General features: G+C 40.2%; 1 protein-coding gene across 5 annotated transcripts in view; it reads left to right on the forward strand.

Annotated features, from left to right (window-relative positions):
- Window positions 1-1208: 1208 nt before the first annotated feature.
- gria4a (glutamate receptor, ionotropic, AMPA 4a) overlaps window positions 1209-20297 on the forward strand; it is a 109963-nt gene continuing 90874 nt past the window's right edge. For 2 of the 5 annotated variants that reach the window (XM_044203561.1, XM_044203562.1), the window contains exons 1-2: window positions 1214-1642; window positions 4354-4512. In XM_044203561.1, coding sequence (XP_044059496.1) covers window positions 1549-1642; window positions 4354-4512 — 253 coding nt within the window. In that variant the 5' untranslated portion in view covers window positions 1214-1548. Of the gene's footprint in view, window positions 1643-4353; window positions 4513-20297 lie in introns of all 5 variants that reach the window. The other 3 variants (XM_044203565.1, XM_044203564.1, XM_044203563.1) reach the window with 3 other exon arrangements.

The following is a 20297-nucleotide window of genomic DNA, read 5'->3' on the forward strand; positions in this document are numbered from 1 at the left end:
TGTGTTATTTGGAGCTGACAGGGTCCAAGTCTCTAGCCTAAATTGCATCTTGTCTGTATAGGAACGTGTAATGTAAAATGCAAGAAATGTTGAACTCGCATTTTTCTAGGCTATTTCATTTACTCGTATACTCTGCAGCCGATCGGGAAAACCCCTCAGAGATGGACAGACCGCATCTTTCACCGGGACAAGCATCCCTTTCGTTTTGCCATCTGGAAAAATGAAACTGTGCTCTCCACCGTGTAACTACGCGATCCCAGACCGTCTGTCAGTTTTACCGACCTGCTACCGGCAGGCTAGATAAAACGACTCTGGATGGGATACAGCTGTAACATAATGCACTCTAACAGAATGTACTCCAGGCTGTGATACCCTTTCACCGTTTTTTTTTTCTTATTTGAGGCTACACAAAACACCTCATTATTTCTGGCTTTTATCATTCTGTGTCGCTGAATGATCGCGCTTTCTTTCTTGTGGGTCTCTGTTCCTTTCCTTCCAGTGGCCAGATGTTTGTGCTCATGAGGTCGTGACTTTAAACATCCACAACGATGATTTTAGCGGGTCCCCGGGTTGCCATCAGCGTCCCGCAGCTGTAGGCGGCCTGAGGTTTCCCCTCTGTCAGCTGGCATGCACGCTGCTGCCTTGGTGGGACACACTGAATCTGGTTCGGCCGCGGAGTGGACCAATGCGTCAGGATGATTCGTAATGCAATTAGTTAGGCGCGGGCAGAACCCCATCTCTCGATTTCTCACGTTCACTTTAGTCTGTCTCATCAATCAAAACAATCAAAAGCACAACCAATCAGCAATCTTCATTTGCCATTTCCCCATTTCACTTGAAACACTTTTTTGCTTTCTTTCTTCCATGCGCACACATTTATGTTAAACATAACTGATCTGGGAGAGTGGTGATAGATAAAGATATAATCCCTGTTAGGTTAAATGCTGTCAAGCAGGGGGGACCAAGACCATGAAGTAGTGCGTGCAAACACGCACACACACTCACGCGGATTCTTTTTTCCTGCTTTTCCCTACACGAACCCCGGCCAAGCCTTATCAATAGGCTACAGCTATGAGATTCAGTATTACAGCAAGTTAAAGACGGCAGACAGGGAAGGGAAAAGTGGGAGATGGAGAGAAGGAGAGGGGTAGAGAGAGAGAGAAACAGACCATCTGAGTGAGAGAGAGAGAGAGGGTGTGTGGGTGAGAGAGAAAGAGAGCAAGAGAGAGAGATGCGCGCATGTCCAGTTCTTCCATGCAGACTGCTCTCCCAGCTCGCCAATCGTTCTAGCGAGTTTCCCCACTCTTTTTCTCTCCCCGTCTTTACATGTGCACCGGACATACAGCTCTCTCCTAAGCGGACACTGCAGGGGAAGAAGCGAACGAGCCCACCATGGAATAGGAATACTGCTGGACAAAACTGGGGGAAAAAACTCTATCATCTTTCTTCTTTCCTCCCCTTTTTCTGACGCCTTTCTCTCTCTCTCGCATCTCCCCCCTCTCTCTCGATGTCTCTCAACAGTTTCTGAAGGGATTGAAGGAAATAAAAATGAGGATTATTATTTTTTCTTGGCACTTTCTCGGGGTGTATTCCGCCCTTTGGGGACTGGCGACGGGGGCTTTCCCCAGCTCAGTGCAGATAGGTGAGTTGGAGGATTACTGATTTTACGCACGGACACTCAGATCTGACACACTACACTGAATATTGTGGATTTTAGCGGATAGCAGTCACGGGGGGGTCACCGGGACCCTCCAAAACACAAAATCACATTTAAACTCTATAAATTCACGCTGGAATGATGGAACAAGAGAACATACAAGTATAGAACAGATTTCCTTCTGGTGCATATTTCCTTTTTCTGTTTTTGTATCCAAGATATTTTAAGGAGAGATTGGTGTCTCTGTTGTGACTCATATTGTTTAAAAATGCACTTTTGAACTCTTTCACTCTATCTATCCTTTTACTGTGTTTGCGTGTATTTTAAAGGCTGTTCTGGGCTCATGAATGTTTCAGCAAGCTTTGTCCCCTTCTAGTCTTCTTCACTGTTTAGACACTGCAGTATTCTCTCTCTCTCTCTCTCTCTCTCTCTCTCTCTCTCTCTCTCTCTGCCCTTTTCCAGTTACCTTCATGTCAGTGCGGGAGAAGTCTTTTAACCTGCCTTATAGATCAGAGATAAAGTTGAAACTGAATCTGGATCATCTTTGCTTTGCTCAGTGCATAGGGACCACACATGCATGAAATCTCTCTTCTCTCTTTCTCTCTTACACACACCTACACACATGCACACACACATTCCTACAGGCATGTGTGTGATAATGAATGCACTGCATCACTCCTTGTGGGGGGCAGCTGGGAGGTCCTATAATGAGATTCAGCTCCTTGACTCTGTCTCCCTACAGCTGTCAATAAACTTAATATGCTAAATATTTTCTGCTTGGCACACACACATATTTGCACAGGTTTTGCACATGTACAGTTTCCACATGCAGTCATAAAAATGCACACATACTGCATGCTGCTAATATGCATTCACATACAGTACATGTGCAGCATGTGGGTGCACACTTTTACACAGAAAACCATACATGTGCACACACATAGTGAACATGCATGCATGCACATACATACTGTGTAAAGCATATGTGTTCATGCAGAAACACACAATCTTTCCTTCTCACCCACTGACCGTCCTCCTTAAACACTCAAATATACATACAGGATCATTCACTCGGCTCTCCAGCAGTTCACTTGAGGAGTCATTTGCATATCTCTGCATTGCACACAAGTGTAATGTCAGTGGAAGCGCAGACAATTTCTTTTCTTTTTTTTGTCTATGTTTGTGCGTAAGAGAGACAGACTGACACAGATGAGAATGTTTGTGAAATTTCTTCGAGAAACTGGCGCAATAACATGTCATGTTGGGACATTTCTAGACTCCTCACCTAGTTGAAGTGTATGTGTATGAATGTGTGTTTGCTCTAAGGTGGAATTCTACCCTAAAACAGAAACCATGTTTTTTTTTTTCCCTTGCACAATTCACAACAGATTTGTAATCACGGGAAATTAAACCAAATTAATTATTGCAAAATATGTTTTGCACATTACCCACACATACTCAAGATGCGTTGTCTTTGTACATGCATGTGTGTGTGTTTAGTGTCTGGCTTTGGTTGCTACGTCTACTAAAGGGCACAATGATAAATTCTGAGAAACACAGAGAAAGAAACAAGGGAAGATAATGGAAACTTTTAGCACAAATGAGACACTGACAGACACACAGATAATCGACATGTTATGTGGTGACGATTGCTTCGTTCAGTATGCTCTGCCTCCCAACTCCTCCCCTGTCATCTTTCTCCCTCCCTCCCTTTTCTCTCTCTCCCCTGATGCGATGTCAAGGCTTCACAGTCTCCCAGTGTAATCGAATTCAGTTGAGTTGAGTCTGATTCAGCTAAACTTAAGTCACGTCAGTTCAACCTACTGCGCGAAGCAATGTAGAAATAATCTATATAATAATAATAATCTATAGGATTAGCATAACAACACATAACACATATAACACATTTATATCAGTGAAATCCACAGCAATACAACAAAACAACAGGTTATATTCAAGTAATGAAAATATTAGACACAGACGATTACCCTTATCTCTCTTTCCCACACATTTTCACGTTCTTCCTCTTCCTCTTAACTCTATGTCTCAAATGTTTTGGACTCTATACTGTCAGCTTCACTGTTTCTCATCATCTCATCTCTCCCCTCTAATTCTCACTTTGTCAGATGGGCCATATTGAGGGATACTCTCATTTTGAAAGGCCAACTGACACTTAGCACTTGCCTCCCTCTCCCTTTCTTTTTGCACGGCCCATGCTCTTTCTTTATTTAGCTGACACTTTCTGATCTGGCCTTCCTCCTCTGTTTTCTTTTATGTCCTCTCCAACTCATTATCTCTTTGACTGCCTTCCTGTCAGCTTAGTTGTCTCTCTTTTCTTCTCCTCTCCTCTCTCCCTCTCTGTCTTTCTCTGATTTCATCAATGAAATGCTCAGTGTGGGTATCCGCGAGTGTGTTCGTACTCATGTTTATGTGTGTTTGTGAGTGAGGATGTGCTGAAAGACAAATTACCTTTTGTAACAAAGCTAATGAAGATCTTGGCTTTCTTCTCTCTCTGCCCTCCTCTGTTTTCTCTGCCCTCCCTCCCTATCTAACTTTCTTTCTCCACATTACTTCCCTTCTTCCTGTCTCTCCTCCCTCTCTCACCATGCTCCCATCCGACCCGACAATAATTCACTTCCTTGCCTCTCCATTATGTTCTTCTCTTCTTTACCCACTCTTTTTGTTCCTCTCTCTAGGTGGGTTGTTCATTAGGAATACTGATCAGGAGTATACAGCGTTTCGACTAGCTATCTTCCTTCACAACACCAGCCCTAATGCTACGGAAGCTCCCTTTAACCTGGTCCCACATGTCGACAATATAGAGACTGCCAACAGCTTTGCAGTCACCAATGCATGTAAGTATTCAAATGTGTGTGTGACTGAAAATGAGGCTGAAACAAATAGTTTAAGTATTTTTTCTCTTTCTTTGTCTTCATCTCTGACTTCCTTTATCTCTTGCTCTCTCCATCTTTTTCAGTCTCTATCTACTCTCTCCTCACCATACTGTTGGATAAAGAAGGGTTTAATTAGGAACTTGAGTTGTTTAAAGGATCAGACTGCATCTTCACTATCTTTGTCATGCACAATACAGCGGCTCAGTTGTCTTTGGTGGACTTGGTTTAAAGTCTTTTCTTCAACAGTTGCTGTACAAACTGCCATTTTGAAATGTTGATTTTAGACACTGTAGTACATTTTAATAATGCAAGGCAAGGCATTTTGAGGCAATGTCAGTGGTTAATTTTGCCAACAATTATGGCCAATGTGGTTTTTTTAATCATACTTTTGCTTCCCTATGTTATTCACATCTATTAGCACTATCCATCCCATCTGCAAAAAGGTAATATTACCCATCACAATTACAGCTTATTACAACTATAAAATTAGTCTCGGAACAGTTGCAGACAGTGATGAAAATGGGTCCTTTGTGTTCAGAAAAGAGGGGAACAGTTGGTACTTGTGTCCTCTCTGATCTTTTGAAGGATGACAGCTAATCTTTCACTATCCCTTTCTGTTCTCTATGGAGTTGAGATCTAATCCTTCACACTCCCTCTTGACCTGGAAGCATGCAAGAGAGAGTTTGTGATGTTTGTGTGCTGGCAAGTAGATGTTAACAAGGCTATGCTTGCAGCCAACAGTTCAGAACTGCTCAGCATGCTACAGGTGTCTGTGTGTGTGTCTTGAATATTAAAAATGTCATCATGTGCATTTGTTTGTTATGGGTTAGAACATAAATAATGACAGAATAAGAAATAAGAATAACCACATTTTTTGTAAAAACACCATCTTAAGTTGAATTTGCGCTTATTTGACACGCCTAGCTGTCATCCCACACTTTTGCTTTGCCATTTTCCTGCTCTTCTCTGCACCATAGTGGGGTATTTATTCACAATGAATATGATCCCTTTTTTCCCATACAAACAAGTGGAAGAAGTTTAACTTTATTCCTTCAATCCGACGGTTAGGGTGCCACTTGCCCAACGCTTGTGGAAAAAGCATTGCAATTTACCCCAAAAAAGATAATTTACATAATCATTGTTGTTGTTTCATCTGTCATTCCTTACTTGGTGGGTTTGCTTATTCTAGTTTACAGTGATGGAGTTTTGCTGTGGCTCTGAATAACTAAAGAAGTTTGGTTATTTGCTTATGGACTTCTGCTGAGTAACACTGGTTTATGCCATACTAATCTAAATGCCTTTGATGTTGTTAGGTGTGTGTCTATCTGTGCTCGTGAGTGTTGAGATGGATGAACAAATCTCTAAAGGACATCCTTTGTGTAATTCTCTTGCTCATCTGCCTCCTGGTGAGATCTTTTCATGTTAGTGCATGAGAGGGGACAAAGGTTCTATTATTACTTTGAACATGTCATGTCATTTTTGAAAACATTTAGTATAGTTATTTGCACTTTGATACGAGACTAAATTAAAAAATAGAGTTTGGGGCTGAGCAGTGTGTGGTGGTTATTTTGATTAAAGAGAATATCATGATATTATGAAAATCTGTTTCCTTTGCTGTAAAATGTGAAGGTGTTCAGAGCCCAGCTTTTTGCACTGTCCTTACAAGCTGAAAATTCCTCAAGGGTATCATATCATATCATATCCCCTCATTAACACAGTCCTGTGGTGTATTCATCTTATTTTAAGAACATTTTCAAGTGATTGTACTATAATGTTTCACCTCCTTATCCCAGTACTCTTTAACAAATTGACCATTGGTGCTTTTAACTAGGCAGGGAGAAAAGAATCAATGCAGTATAATACAACAATGTAGTACTTGTCCTCATGATACTATATTTTTGTGTTTAACAAGATTTGTTTAATATCTCCAGGTTGTAAATGGAAGCTGACACAAGCTGCTCCATTGTCAAACAACACTACTGAAAATGGCAAAGAAATGGTCCTTAAAAGAGTGCTTTTTAAATATCATCTAGCAATTGATTCATGTTGTGTTATGCATGAGTAAAATAAATTTAGACATTTTATATCCCTGGAGGGTATTATTATCGGATTTAACTACAGCCTAATGCAAGTCACATAGAGTCATGAATCAGAACAATGTAATGCAATTTCCAGGTTTGTTTGTCTCCTGTCCCCTGTATTGTAGTCCCACATGAATGAATAGACTAGTTAATACAACCTACAATGATTGGAAAATTAATAGTCCATCTACTGCCTCCCACCCATCACATGCTGCATATACTTCTGTTTTCTGTTAGCTGTGTGAGTGGGGAGGTACACATTGTATGCACATCGGTTGGCTTTCCTATAATGTAAGGGGAGGAGTATTAATTTTATTAGTGATGAGTGTGCTGAGGAGAAAAGATTGGGCACAATCAGATCTGAATGTAAAAAACAATCCGGCAGGTGTTTTACAATATGTATGCACGCACTGAATCCCGGCTGACTGAGATGTGTTACAGTGGGCGCCTCGCTCTCTCTTTGTGTTCTCACTCCTATTTCTACTACATCCACTTAAACCCCAATGACCTGCCAGTGGTTTTGTTATAACAAATTCATGCTGTGCAGCCAAACATTGTTAAACCCCAGAGAACTTTATTTTATATCCTAGTCGATATCCTAAAGTTTCCATAGATATATCAAATGTGTCTGGCTAAATTTTTTATTGTCAACAAATCCCATTAAAATACCAAAACCAACAATTAATTAATCCTACTAACAGTTTCCATTTGTCTGAAAACTATTAACAAGACTAACTTTGCTAACAGATCACCAAAGTTAATATCATTTATTCTGAGGACGACTTGAATGTCTGTACCAAATTTAGTGGCAATCCTTCTAAAAGTTAGATAAAAATGTGAACCTCATAGTGGCGCTAGATGTAAAGTCAGGGAATCACCAAAGTCATCTGGACACCAGAACAAATGCACAATTTATTCCTAGTAAAGTTTGCTAAAGCTACAGTGCCCAGCTGTTTGAGGAAATTAAGCAGCCTATTTAAAAATTAAACTATATATTTATGACCCAGTTTTAAAGATTTATGTTTTCAGTTGAAACAAATGGGCTTAGGACTCCATAAAGAGGCAAGGCAAGTTGGAAAGTTTTGAGAGACAGACTAACATATTGTTTGTAAGAAAAGTATACAGTAGAATACTGCCAGCCTTATTCTTTAAGAAGGTATATATATATATTTCTTCTCTCTTCTGTGTTTTACTTTAAGAGTTTCTTTATTCTACTCTGCGTTTCTGCTTAGCTACCAACTCTCTTGCTGTCTGTCTTCCTCTCTTACCTGTTCGTTTCTTCCCAGTTCCTTTACGGAGCTTGTCTCTGCCTACTTATCGTCAGTCTACCTTTCTCTTATAGGTGTACAGACAGACAAACAGTCACACACACACACACACACACACACACACACAGAGACACTCGTGCAGGCATTGGGCCATTAGAGGAGGAGTGTTTGGAAAATGAAGCTCTTCTATGTGAACCGTCTGCTCTCTATCCGCAGGCTACACATAACAACCGTAACCACTTCTCTCTCTCTCTCTCTCTCTGTCCCCCTTTCTGTCTCTCTTTATTGCCCACTTGCTTTCTCACTTCCATCTCTCTTGTTCTCCTCTGTCACTCTCCCACCTTGTCTCCCCATCTCCTCAGATTCTTTCTCTCTTCCTCTGCTCCTCTATTCTTCGTCATGTTTTGCCGTCTCTCCCCTCCGCACAAGCGTGGTGAATGGACCTCTAAATTAATCCCTGACTCTTGCTCCGGGTGGAGCAGTGCTCCGCATTAGAACAGGGAATTCTGCCTCTGACCTTGGCTAGTTCCTCTCTATTCTAGTATTCAGGAAGCGTGAACAGATCATAAAAATCCCTGGTCCCCATCGTTTTCCCTATTCACTGAGGAATACAACCCATTTCCTTGTCCCAGGGTCACACATCCATATCTTCTCTGCTGCTGTCTTTCTTTGTTGTTTCCTGCATGCACATGCATACCCAAGTGTCTGTCTCTTTTGTAGTATATAGACACAAACTGTATATCTATGTAGGTGTGTATTTATGTCTGACTTTCTCTGCATCTGTGTGTGTGTCATTTTGATGTGCCTCATCCAGAGAAGCACACTATTCCACTGGGCTCACCACTGCGTCTCTATTCACTGGTTTATAGAAAATAATGCACATGGATTAGCATGACCAAAAGCTGCCATGAATGTGTGTGTGGTGACATTTCTGTCCATACTGAATGCATGTGTGCAAACCTGTCTGTCACTGAGGTGCATGGGCACATGAATGTCACTGTGTGTGTGTGTGTGTGTGTGTGTGTGTGTGTGTGTGTGTGTGTGTGTGTGTTGCTGTGAAAACCCCCTGCTGAGACAGAGCGTGATGAAGACAGACAGAAAGTGATAAGGTGAATTAGGGACAGAGGAGGAAGAAATGGAGAGGAAAGGATTTGTAACAAAGAGGTAGTTATGCCTGGTTTGGGGTGCCAGACCTGTAAATGTGATTCTTGATATGTGGGATAATACTTCTAGTTTTGATCCTTTTCATGTCCAAAGCTAAGACAAATGATACACGATTCTATTCTTTTTAATTCTATATTGTGTACCTACTGTAAGCAGTAATAATAATGATGATGATGTGTAATGTGGTGTGGTGGTTTGGGTGGTCTAGAGTTACTATAGATTGTGCCTATAGTGCATCATTCACAAATCAATGCTGTTTATGTATTATTGACTGCACAGATTGCATTTACATGCAGGCTGCACCTGATTATCTAGGCTTCTGAATCAGGAATGGTAGTTAGACCTATACACTCACGACAAGCAAAAGTTCCCATCTTATCAGTCCTCATGTAATTAATTACTGTATTTGTATTAATATAACATTTGGGACCAAGACCTGTGTGTGTGAGTCAGTCAGGGTGGTATAGATTGAGTCTGTAAACTCTGTTGTGTACAATCAAAGAAAGACAGTATGTCGTAAAAACAAGGCACAGGACTTTAACCTGCTGTCCTGCATTTTAAGGTATTACTGTTTTCTTATGTTGTTAAAGGTTTGATGACATCAGTAATACAGTATCTGTAAAGACAGGAGGGAAACAGGTCATGATCTGCTAAAGCTTGATATATGGTTGTGTGTCAAGGGTGTTATGGGTGTTTACAATGTAGCTAAGGAGTAATATGACACAGACGAAAAATGTATGAAATCTAAACTTTTTTAACATGATAACATGTGTTATCAGTTAAAGTGAAATGTATTGAACTCACAGTTATCAGTATTAGCGCTGATCTGCCTGTGTTGTTGTGTCTTCCTGCTCATGACAGGCAGGAGGTGGGGAGGCCGTCATCCCGCTGGAGGTGGACATTGACTGAACTGATAACACTATAGCACTATATCCTTCTCTCATAAACTTCAATGAGAAGAGATAAGAAAGTGATATATATACGTATTATAGTAGCATGTTAATAAAGTCAATTCAAGATGCTTTTACACTATAGAATTAATTCCTCAAGTTCATCTTTTTAATGTTCTCCTTGGATATAGCTTTCATTATTCATAGCTTTCATAGCATTCATAGCTCTTCTCGGACACAGCTTTCATCAGTCAAGTTAACGTACAGAATAAGCTACTGTTATACAATACTGTAGCTTATTCACTTTCTTTTAGACTGCTAGCTAGCAAGTTAGTCAAGTGCCGCACTCTACTTGGACCCGCACTCCAGGCTGGAGTCTCCAGCTCCACTAGCTAGGTTAGTTAAGGCTAATGTTAGACTAATTTACAGCATTCAGACAGTAATTTACTGTTATACAACTTTATCGACATCTGCTCCACTTACCACTGTCTTGCTTTCTTTTTTCCTCATCCTCTTTTTTCACGAGTAACTCCTCTTCATTTTCCTTCATTAACTTTTAATTCAAACTTCATATATCATGCAAGTTCGATGGGAAAGACACGGGGCACCTTTAGGGAGGTTTCCTACTGCTATGTCATTGCAAAAAGTCCATTGTTTGTTTAAGGAGGAGGGGACTGCGGTCACTGCCATTGCCACATTTTGAGACACTGCTGTGGAGTAAAGTTTGTCATCCCTCTGGGGCCCCCTAACGTCCTGGTGCTCCAAGCAGTAGCTTGCCGTGCCTGTTCACAAGCTGCAGCTCTGAATCTGATGCTGAATCTGATAAATTACACTTTAAATAAAAACCTATGACAAACCTATGACATACAGTAGGAATGTACGGAGGCCAGTTTAAGAAATCTTGCTTTTTAGACTCTTACAGTATGTGTAGATGGGTCATTTCTACAGTCAAACAATTATACATTTTCAGTGGCTTTACAGTTCTTGCAAGTGTAAATGTAAAAGCTTCACCTAGCTCAACTTTTCAGTTGCTCTTCACGAACTGATCAATCACAGCTCAAGTTTGGTTGACATGATTGTGCTAAACACCTCTTAGTGCCGGTGTTTTCCAGGGGCTCATTTCCAGCGTGTCTTAGCACTTTCCTGCTCATTAAAGATGCCAAGTGAAACAAGTCTGTATTCCCATGTTGACAAGAAAATGACTGCTTCTGCGGTGGTTTAGTTGTTAATTGAAAGGGTGATAATACAGCGATGACCATAAAGACACACATGCACACACACACACAAACACACACTTCAAAGAGTTCATCAGTGTTACACATGTCCAGGCTTGGAGCTTTGAATAAATAGATTCCTGGAAAACTCTGCTACAACTCAGCAACACCCACCACACACAAACATTTTTTTACTGTCTCTCTTTCTCTCTCTGACACATATACACATTTATTTGCCAACCTGTCCTTATATTTCCAACTTCCTCACATACAGCATTTCTCCGTGCCTTTTCCTTTCTCATTTCTTTCATTAAATGGCTCAGTCATCTTGTAGATGATTTGAGACACTCAATAATAGCACTGTACCATCATCTTTATTGGTGACGTTTTGCATGGTTGTATGTCTTCTTAATAGCCACACTGGGGGAAATAGAGTGAAATAATATCTGAAACCCTGGCAAGGCAAGGAGATTTATTTTGCTGCATGCCTTCGTTTATTCATGTTACTGGCATACTGAAAGTGTCGGATGACTCTGAAGGCGCCCTAAATGCTTTTCCTGGCATCAAGACACATTATCTGGTTCAGTGCTAATAGCTTGGCAATAATGGATTAATTTAATTCAAACTTATCCCATTTACTGGTACCTTTACTGGAGCATTAGTTTGTTAGTCACCAGTTTGTAATAACTCTGTAATTTAAATGCTTTATATGTTCCTATTTAGTTCTGAGTTAAAGTCAGTTTTTTTTTTACTGGAATGGTGATGACAAATGGTGATTTTTACTGCTACTATACCTTCCATAATGTCATGAGTGCCAAGCCTGCAAGCTCTACAGATGGTAGCTCTACTGATCAAGAGGTTCAAAGCTGCCTTTTGAATTAGATGGCTCTTATTTAATCAAGTCAAGTAAATTTGACAGACGTCATCACATATAGTAAGTGTATGTGCATATAGATATATTTGCATTAGCAAGCTAACTGCTTGAAAAAAGTATCTGGGGTCGTATTCACAACAGTATTGTATCTTACGTATAGGAGGTAATCTAAATTGCACAAGGCGTTTGTAGTTATGACTTTAGTAAGAGCTGCTGAGACAGGAAAAGTCTGACCTCTGTCACATACACAAACACACACACACTCACAAAGGTGCTAACTGTTGTTAGGTCTGTACTGTCCTGTTGTGGCTAGGGGTGTAGCACAAAATTGGAATTATTCTTGGCCCACGTTTTAACCATCTGAAAATGATGGTGGATCATCTGGCATTAATATTACTGTCTTTTGAGGCCAATGCAGGCTCAGAGTTTAAGTTAGTATCATATGAATCTTGAGATTGCAATGAATCCATTGATACCAAACAACACCATGCTAGCTTACTGGGAAAGGGACAAAATATCACTCCAAAGTTGAACTGTCTTTACCACATGGTCCGCGACACCTCAATGTCAAATGATTGCTTGTAATAACGGTTAGTAGCCACATCATCAACTCACCTTGTCTCACATCCTTGGTAACAAATGAGGGACCTGCCGCTGCTCCAGTGGCTGTTTCTGAAACTGAGGGCCATGTGTTTCATCATGTTGATAATGTTGATCGATATGTCATATGACTTTGTAGCTATGATGCTGATTAATTTATGTTATACAATGCACATATGCTCCAAGCTAGATTCCTGGCTGACTGACTTCAATCTGATTATATTGGCTTAAACCATTCTTAAACTGTGTAAATTGTGCTCACTTTTCATTGGAAAGAAATTAGTCAAAAGCAGTTTTCGCTCAGTTTGCATTCTTTGTTTTTCCTTTCTTTCTTTTCTTTTTTGGTACCATGATTTCCCTTTCTTGGGGAAAGACATGACTCACAGCGCAGGTGCTCCAGCATCAGCAGCACTCAGCTGGATTAGCTGCGTTTAGAGACTAATCCTAGTGCAGGGGCAGACTAAACCATTTCGCGCCTTTTGTTAGGGGTGAGAGGGGCCTCAGAGAGCCTTCACTATTTTGGGGGGGACACAAAGTTCAGCCTCTCAACCAATTTTAGTTAGTTTAGTTATGACACTAATTACTTAAAAATAAAAATTGCAAACAAAAACAAACTTTTCATTACAGGCTTGTCGAGGGCCCGGCCCTCCCCCCATTGGGGCCATGGATAATCACTCCCACTTTTACCCCCACTACGACGCCCCTGGTTGTGGCTAACAAACATTCATTGCAAGTACAGTGGCAATATTTTCACAAATAATAATTTCCTTTGAATGCATTTTTAGGACTAATCGTGGTTTGGTCTCGTGTTGACTACTTTTAAATTTTCACATATTCAGGAGCTGTTTTTTCATGCTAAACTGCTTCAGTAATTACGCGTAGACTAGAAACTTTGTGGCATTGTATTGTTAAGACTGACACAGCCATTGCTTTTAGGATTTTCTCATAATCATTAATAAAAAGCACATTGCAATACACACTGTAATAAAGTTTTTGGAGTAGCAAGGTGATGCTGTAAAGGGAAAATCTGATGTGGTTCATTCCCTGCATGAGACTCTGCAGAACATCTTCTAGCGTGCGTGCTGTATATCTTAACCATATTAGTGAACCCCACTTTGTGAATGTTCATGTATATTTAAAGGTATTCAAAGTTTTAGCAGCAGCAGTACTTCAGCAGCACTTGGGTCAGGGAGCTTGCAACCCTTCAAATGAAACAAGGTCAATAAAATTGTCCAAGTAGGTAGGGCCTACAGTATGTGTGAAGCACTCACATAGCAGCAATGCTTTCAGTTAAAGAAAACATACTTACAGTACAATATCAAAATAGACTATTAGCTCAAATTGCTGAATCATCATGTAGATGATTTTCACCATCTTGTTGGTCCTTCATTCAATTCTGTTTAGGTCAGTCAGCTTAACAGACACTAACTGTAACTTCACATCTATTGGCAGTTTTGTGCACACATGCAAATGGCAAGTACATCACCACAGTATCAGTTTTCATATTTTTCTAATTTTCCTTTAATCACCAATAATGACCAAATGCTGAACAGTATCCTGTGTGTATGTGTGTGTGTGTGCATACGTGCATGGTGGCTCATGTGGAGTGCTGTAAGTGCTCCCTGAAGAATCGCTCTGTTGCATCATTTTATTCTAGCCTCAGCAGTAATGACCAAACAGCAAGTAATATTATTTGACCATGCGGCATGTCGCAATGCATCCGTACATTTGCTCCAGGTAATCTGATTTCATTTAGTGGTACAATAAAACAGACTGTTTCTCAGTGTGTCTTACTTCTTTCATTAAAAAGTCCACACTGCCAGGAAGTAAAACTGACATCTCACTACACTAGCAACAGTGGGAGGGTTTTATAAGGGCATTAAATGTTCTTTCTTTCACAGATCGTGCAGAAGGCTATGAGGCACAGGCAGCATTAGACTCAATATTTGTCAACGATTTTGACAAACCATATTTTTATACATTTTTTGTTCTATATTGCCAATTGTGCAATAAAAATGGGGTTAATGTTGCCTATTATACAGTATCATCTTAAAGTTTCAATCCTTAAGATTTCAATCCTGGTTGATTTGGCGACACCAGTGATTAACATCAAGCAAGTGCAGTTTAATACAGCAAACGCTCCTCAAACAGAGCACTTTATCAGAAATAAAAACAGAAAAACAGAAGAGCAACTGGTGTATTTGTTTGAAGTGAAGCCGAACATACTTATGCAGGTTTAATAAAAAGAAGAAATTATTTCAACTTCAATTTCATGGTGCACACAGGTGTAGTTCTCTACACAGCAGCAGGGCACAGCAAAGTTGGTTACCTTGCTGAGGAGCTGTAGGTGTGCAGCCTGTTATCTGTAACTCTTCATCTAACAGCTCACTGTGACTGCTTTTTCCATTACTCCCTTGCAAAAATGTAAAAATGATCCACGGACAAAAAAAATGCTGAAAATTATCATTTTGTTTTGTTGACACATTTTCGATGAACGAGCACCGTCATCGCTATACCACAGTAACAAATACATTGCATATCCAGCGGCTTCTTCACAACAAAAGTCACTCTGTGTTTCACCAGTTTAATGCTTTTAATGTGAAGCAGCAAAACCCAAAAATTGGGTTTGATTTCATGAAAATCTTATGAATTACAACTTTAAGCAAACACAAAGAGCATCCAGTAGGATGTCATACATAGCAGCAGCAATGTAAAATGTTTGAAAAATATCATTTTCGCCTTCACCTAGGCATTACAGTAGGTCATACAAAGAACATTACAGTAAAGTTGTTCCATCTGATAATCAACATGACTGTGTCATGACTTAAGATGACATTTCACTGAAGATGTCTTAAAATGTCTCTTAAGACATTTCAAAGCAATGGTGATAGCAGGGTGTGTATATTAGGACTATCCCTATCAAAAAATCCGAGGCTATGAAATAGAACTTTGACTATGTGGTAAAGCCAACAGAGGCAGCTGTGATACTAAAATGTGAATGCTATGAGTTTTTAAAGACCAATAAAATAGCAAATATATCAGATATCAGATGGCAATATTTTTGCACTGATACTCATTTAGTGTAGATCTGACAGTTGGCGCACATCAAGTTTTAGTTATTAGGGTGAAAAAAGCCAATGAAACAGCATTTAGGGAATCATACTGATACTAAAGCTACACTGAAACTCATATTAATAAAATTCACTTTTGTTGGTCTGCAGTTCCTTCAGGCAAGATGAGACACAGTGAGATAGTCTTATTGCAGGTTTTACAGACTACCAAGCCTGAAGCTGGCTGAGGAAAATCTTCCCACAACGTGCTGCAGTGTTTTGTCTGGTTCAGCCAAGTGATATTAAAGTAACAATCAGAAAAACTTTTTAATTAACTTGCTGTGGTCAGGAACGTCTATCAGAAGGATGGCTGTTTTGTTTATGATATGACAAATGGCATCTGGATATGAATTCCAGGTCAGCACCGTATTATCTTGCCTGTTTGTTTGAGCCTAGGTAGTAATGAACAGTGAATAATATTATTAGACTATGCAGTGTGTCTCAATGAATAGCCACATTCCCTCCAGGTAATCTGACTTCACTGGGATAAAAGGCAGACTGTGTCTCTTTAACCCACACGCTGACCCACACCTACACACTTGTATACACACACACACTGTAAGAGCCTTGACTGCCTCTGCCTGTCTAATGTGTTTCATTAAGACCTCTATTTTCCCACTGGGCATGATAGCTGCGCTGTAAACAGAAAAATGTCAGTTTCCTCTGTGTTTGTTTTTCACGCTCTGGCGTTTGGAAGATGAAACGCATGGGAAGAGATGACAGCGGATTTTAAGTGTTACCCATCGCCTTAGCAAAACACAGTGGTGTTTATACTGAATGGAGCCATGTACGCAGAAATTGTCTGTGACGTCTTTTTGTTGTTCTTCACTCTCTCTGCTTAGCTAGCGTTGTTTTCATGTTCTGATCAAAGGATTTCCATTTGCAGTCTTTCTTCTCTTCCCTTTCTCTTTCACTCCTCTCACTTTGCTTTTTTACGTTTATAAGCACAAGCACGCACTCGTGCATAGTTGCTAACACAAACATGATGCTTTTTTGTTGTCTTGTTTTTCTGCTTTTCTTCCTTTCTTTATTTCTCACCTTCAATTTCCCTGAGTCATGCTCACCATTTGTCTTTTCTTTGCACCTCACTTACAGTATTTCCTTCCTCCCAATCTCTCTCTATGTCTCTCTTGAACACCCACCTCTGTCTGTCATTGCTCTGCCTCATTACTCATTAGCTGTTAAGTGGCTTTTGGTTTGGGACAAAAGCTGTGATGTGTACGTAGAGGGTTTTCTTTAAACTCAAACTGACACATTAGCTGCTGAGCTACACACTGTACCCACACCTACATCATCACATCTGTCACCTACAGTATCTATCTATCCTTATGTTTGTTTTAATTTCCCTATATCTCTCCCCTTATCTCTCCACTCTGCACTTTATTTCTCTATCTTTGCCGCAAACTAGAACTTAGATTCTCAGTAAATGATATATTTTATGCAATCTAAGTCGTCGCCCCACACACACACACACGCACACACCCTCATGTGTTTGTTTCCATGGATTTATGATGTGGATGAAAGGAAGGGCATTACTTAATATTGATGAGAGCTGCCACTCAGTCCTTCTCACCGAGGCTCACTTAGAGATGAGAGGCATGACCTTTATTCACACACACACACACACACATATGTGTGCGCCCACACACTTACACTCACAAATGCACACAAATAAACCCACAAAAAAAATCCCCACAAAGATTCAGTTTGTTCATTGTTCGTTGTATTAATAAATTTGAACTATTCCCACTCTGTGTCTTTAATTGGAGAAACCTAGCATCTCCTGTCTCATAATCATCTTAATAAGCTACACTTAACTTGACAGTACAGTACTTATTGCACTATTACTTATTACTTATATTATTACATTGTATTATACCGTACATAATTATCAACCTCTAAATCCACTTGGCACGTATTTTAGCTTTTATACTTATATCCACTTTGTACTTAATTTATCTGACTTGTATTATAGTGTATTATATTTTGATTTGCTTAGTACTTCTATTCCTTCTATTCTCAAGTGTGCATCGACGTGATAGTGAGCAGCTGTAATGAAAGAGTTTCCCCACACACCCCTGAAATACTCAATAAAGTATTTCTGATTCTGATTCTGATCTGTGTGTGTGTGTGTGTGTGTGTGTGTGTGTGTGTGTGTGTGTGTGTGTGTGCATGTGCATGCATGCATGCATACACGTACATGTTGGTCTGCATTGGTTAAAACCTGTTTGCTCATTGAGAACATTGAGATTCTCCCAAACCTCAAAGCCAATGTCGGCCTTGAACAATTCATCCCTAATGGCCCATTGGTATTCAGCTAGGGTAATAGATTCCAAGGTAAGCAGCAGGTAATTCATCACACTTACAAATAGGAAGAGACAGAGTAGGAAGCAAAAAAGCTATTAAACCGATCAGAGCAGGAGCAGGGTTTATATGAAGAGAGAGAAAGGCTCTCATGGAAATATAGGAAATAATTAATTATGCACTCTGGCGATTATCATGGGGGCAGAAACACATAAAGAGGCAGGCAGAGCAGGCACATATGAGTACATGAGCAAAGACACACACAGCAATACAGTTGAAGCAAGTCATCTAACCTTTATGCTAGACAGAGACATGGCTGCTATATCTTTGGACGTGTTCTTGTTTGTGTATTTACTGGCCTTATAGAGGTCAATATCTTTCTGACAGCATTGGTATTTATATCCTTAAGCTCACTGGTTTACCTGTGTGTGTTCATGTGCTTATCTGTGTGTGTGTGTGTGTGTGTGTGTGTGTGTGTGTGTGTGTGTGTGTGTGTGTGTGTGAAAGAGAGAGAGAGAGAGAGCAAGTGTGTGTGTGTCTATGTTTCAAAAGTCACATCAGGGTTTGCCCACTCACATTCTGGCTCTCATTGTTGAGGTAGTGGAGTGCATCAAATAGCATGCACACACACACAATCGATCTGGTCCTTCAGACAGTCACAGTGATGGATGGATACTCCCTTGCTTCTATTTTTACCCCTGAGCACTCTGTGTGTCTGCCTTCTTCAGTATAGAAACATGAAGAAATTCCCTGCAGCATAATTAAAACTACAAACTAGTCTCGATGTGTGCTGGGAGGATGTTTGCGATTGTCTGCACTTCTGTGACTAGTGTTTTTCACGCCCAGCAGGTTTTTTCCTGGCTGAGCCTTCCTCACTCAGCCTCTTGACTCTCCTACTTCTGAGGCAGCAGTGAGGCAGAGCTCCACATGGCACTATTTGCTGGAGGAGTACCTGAGGAGTTTTCCTTCTCTAATCATACAGAAACATGTCAAAGCAAAACACTGTTCATAGTGATGGAAGGCCAGGTATTACTTCAATAAAGTATTTCTGATTCTGTTTCTGATACTTGAGAAGCAAGTTGCAAAGTCACGTGGTGCTTGGATATGCTTATGTCTTAATGCTCCAGAATGTGTCTCATTGGGCTTTCACTTCTGCATAAATACAGTATATACTGTATAAATGTATATAAACTGTGCAAACACTGTCACCTCACCTTATTGATCAGTTGATGTGATGCTCTTAACTGAAACCACACAGTGGCCACAATTTATAGAACTCATGCACAGACAGATTTATTTCACAGTTGAAACTCATAAATTTTGTTTATTCTTGTGAGCTTTGAGCATGCACAGAGGCATTTATGCTCAACGTGCTGTTCGTTGCAGGAAACGCCAGGGGGCGTACAAACAAAATATTTTATGAATAAGCAAGAAGTCAGTGAGTGTTACCAGAAGAACATCATTATCCAAAAAAATAAAGAAAATAAAATGCCTCATCTTTTGCCAGTGTGGTGGCGATCTCGCTCCACGAATTGAGTCATTTGGCTGTCCCTGTGGTTTCTTAAGGTAGGGTCGTAGAGGTGCAAAGACAACTATGTTGAAATGAAAAGTGCAGTGCATGCGCTAGTTACAGAAATTCAGAGGTGCACAACCAAGCACTGCGACAATTTGCGGAGCCTTTGCGCGCAAAAGACACGATGATCATTTTTGGCCTGTGCACCCTTGCGCCAGGGACACTGTTGAGCGTAAACCTAGCTTTAGCCACTGTGTCCAGTCCTCTTTTTGTCTTCACTGGATTACTATTCTCCTTTTATGGTCAGTGTTGGAATGTAAGTACATTTACTCAAGAACAATTTTGAGTGACTTGTATTTTCCGTAAGTATTTTCATGTTTTGCTACTTTATACTTCTACTTCACTACATTTCAGAGCAAAATATTGTACATTTTACTCCACTACATCTACTTGACAGCTGTTGTTACTTGTTACTTACAACAAATTAAAGGCACACGGGTGTTTTCAATTACTCTGGTTGATTAGACCTCTAGTCAGCTGTAAGTTGGGTGGTGCTATGTTGGGAATTATGTGATGTGTACTAATATGTGCTAATAAGGTAAGTTGCCCCACCCTAAAAGATGCAACAAAATTAAAGGAAGGGTGAGAGAGCTATCAATCAAGTGCAGTTTGAACACACCCATACAGTCCTGAGAAGAGCTCTAATTAGGTAACATAAGTGAAAATAC

Source organism: Siniperca chuatsi, linkage group LG7, assembly GCF_020085105.1.
Source record: "Siniperca chuatsi isolate FFG_IHB_CAS linkage group LG7, ASM2008510v1, whole genome shotgun sequence".
In the NCBI taxonomy this organism is placed as follows: domain Eukaryota; kingdom Metazoa; phylum Chordata; class Actinopteri; order Centrarchiformes; family Sinipercidae; genus Siniperca; species Siniperca chuatsi.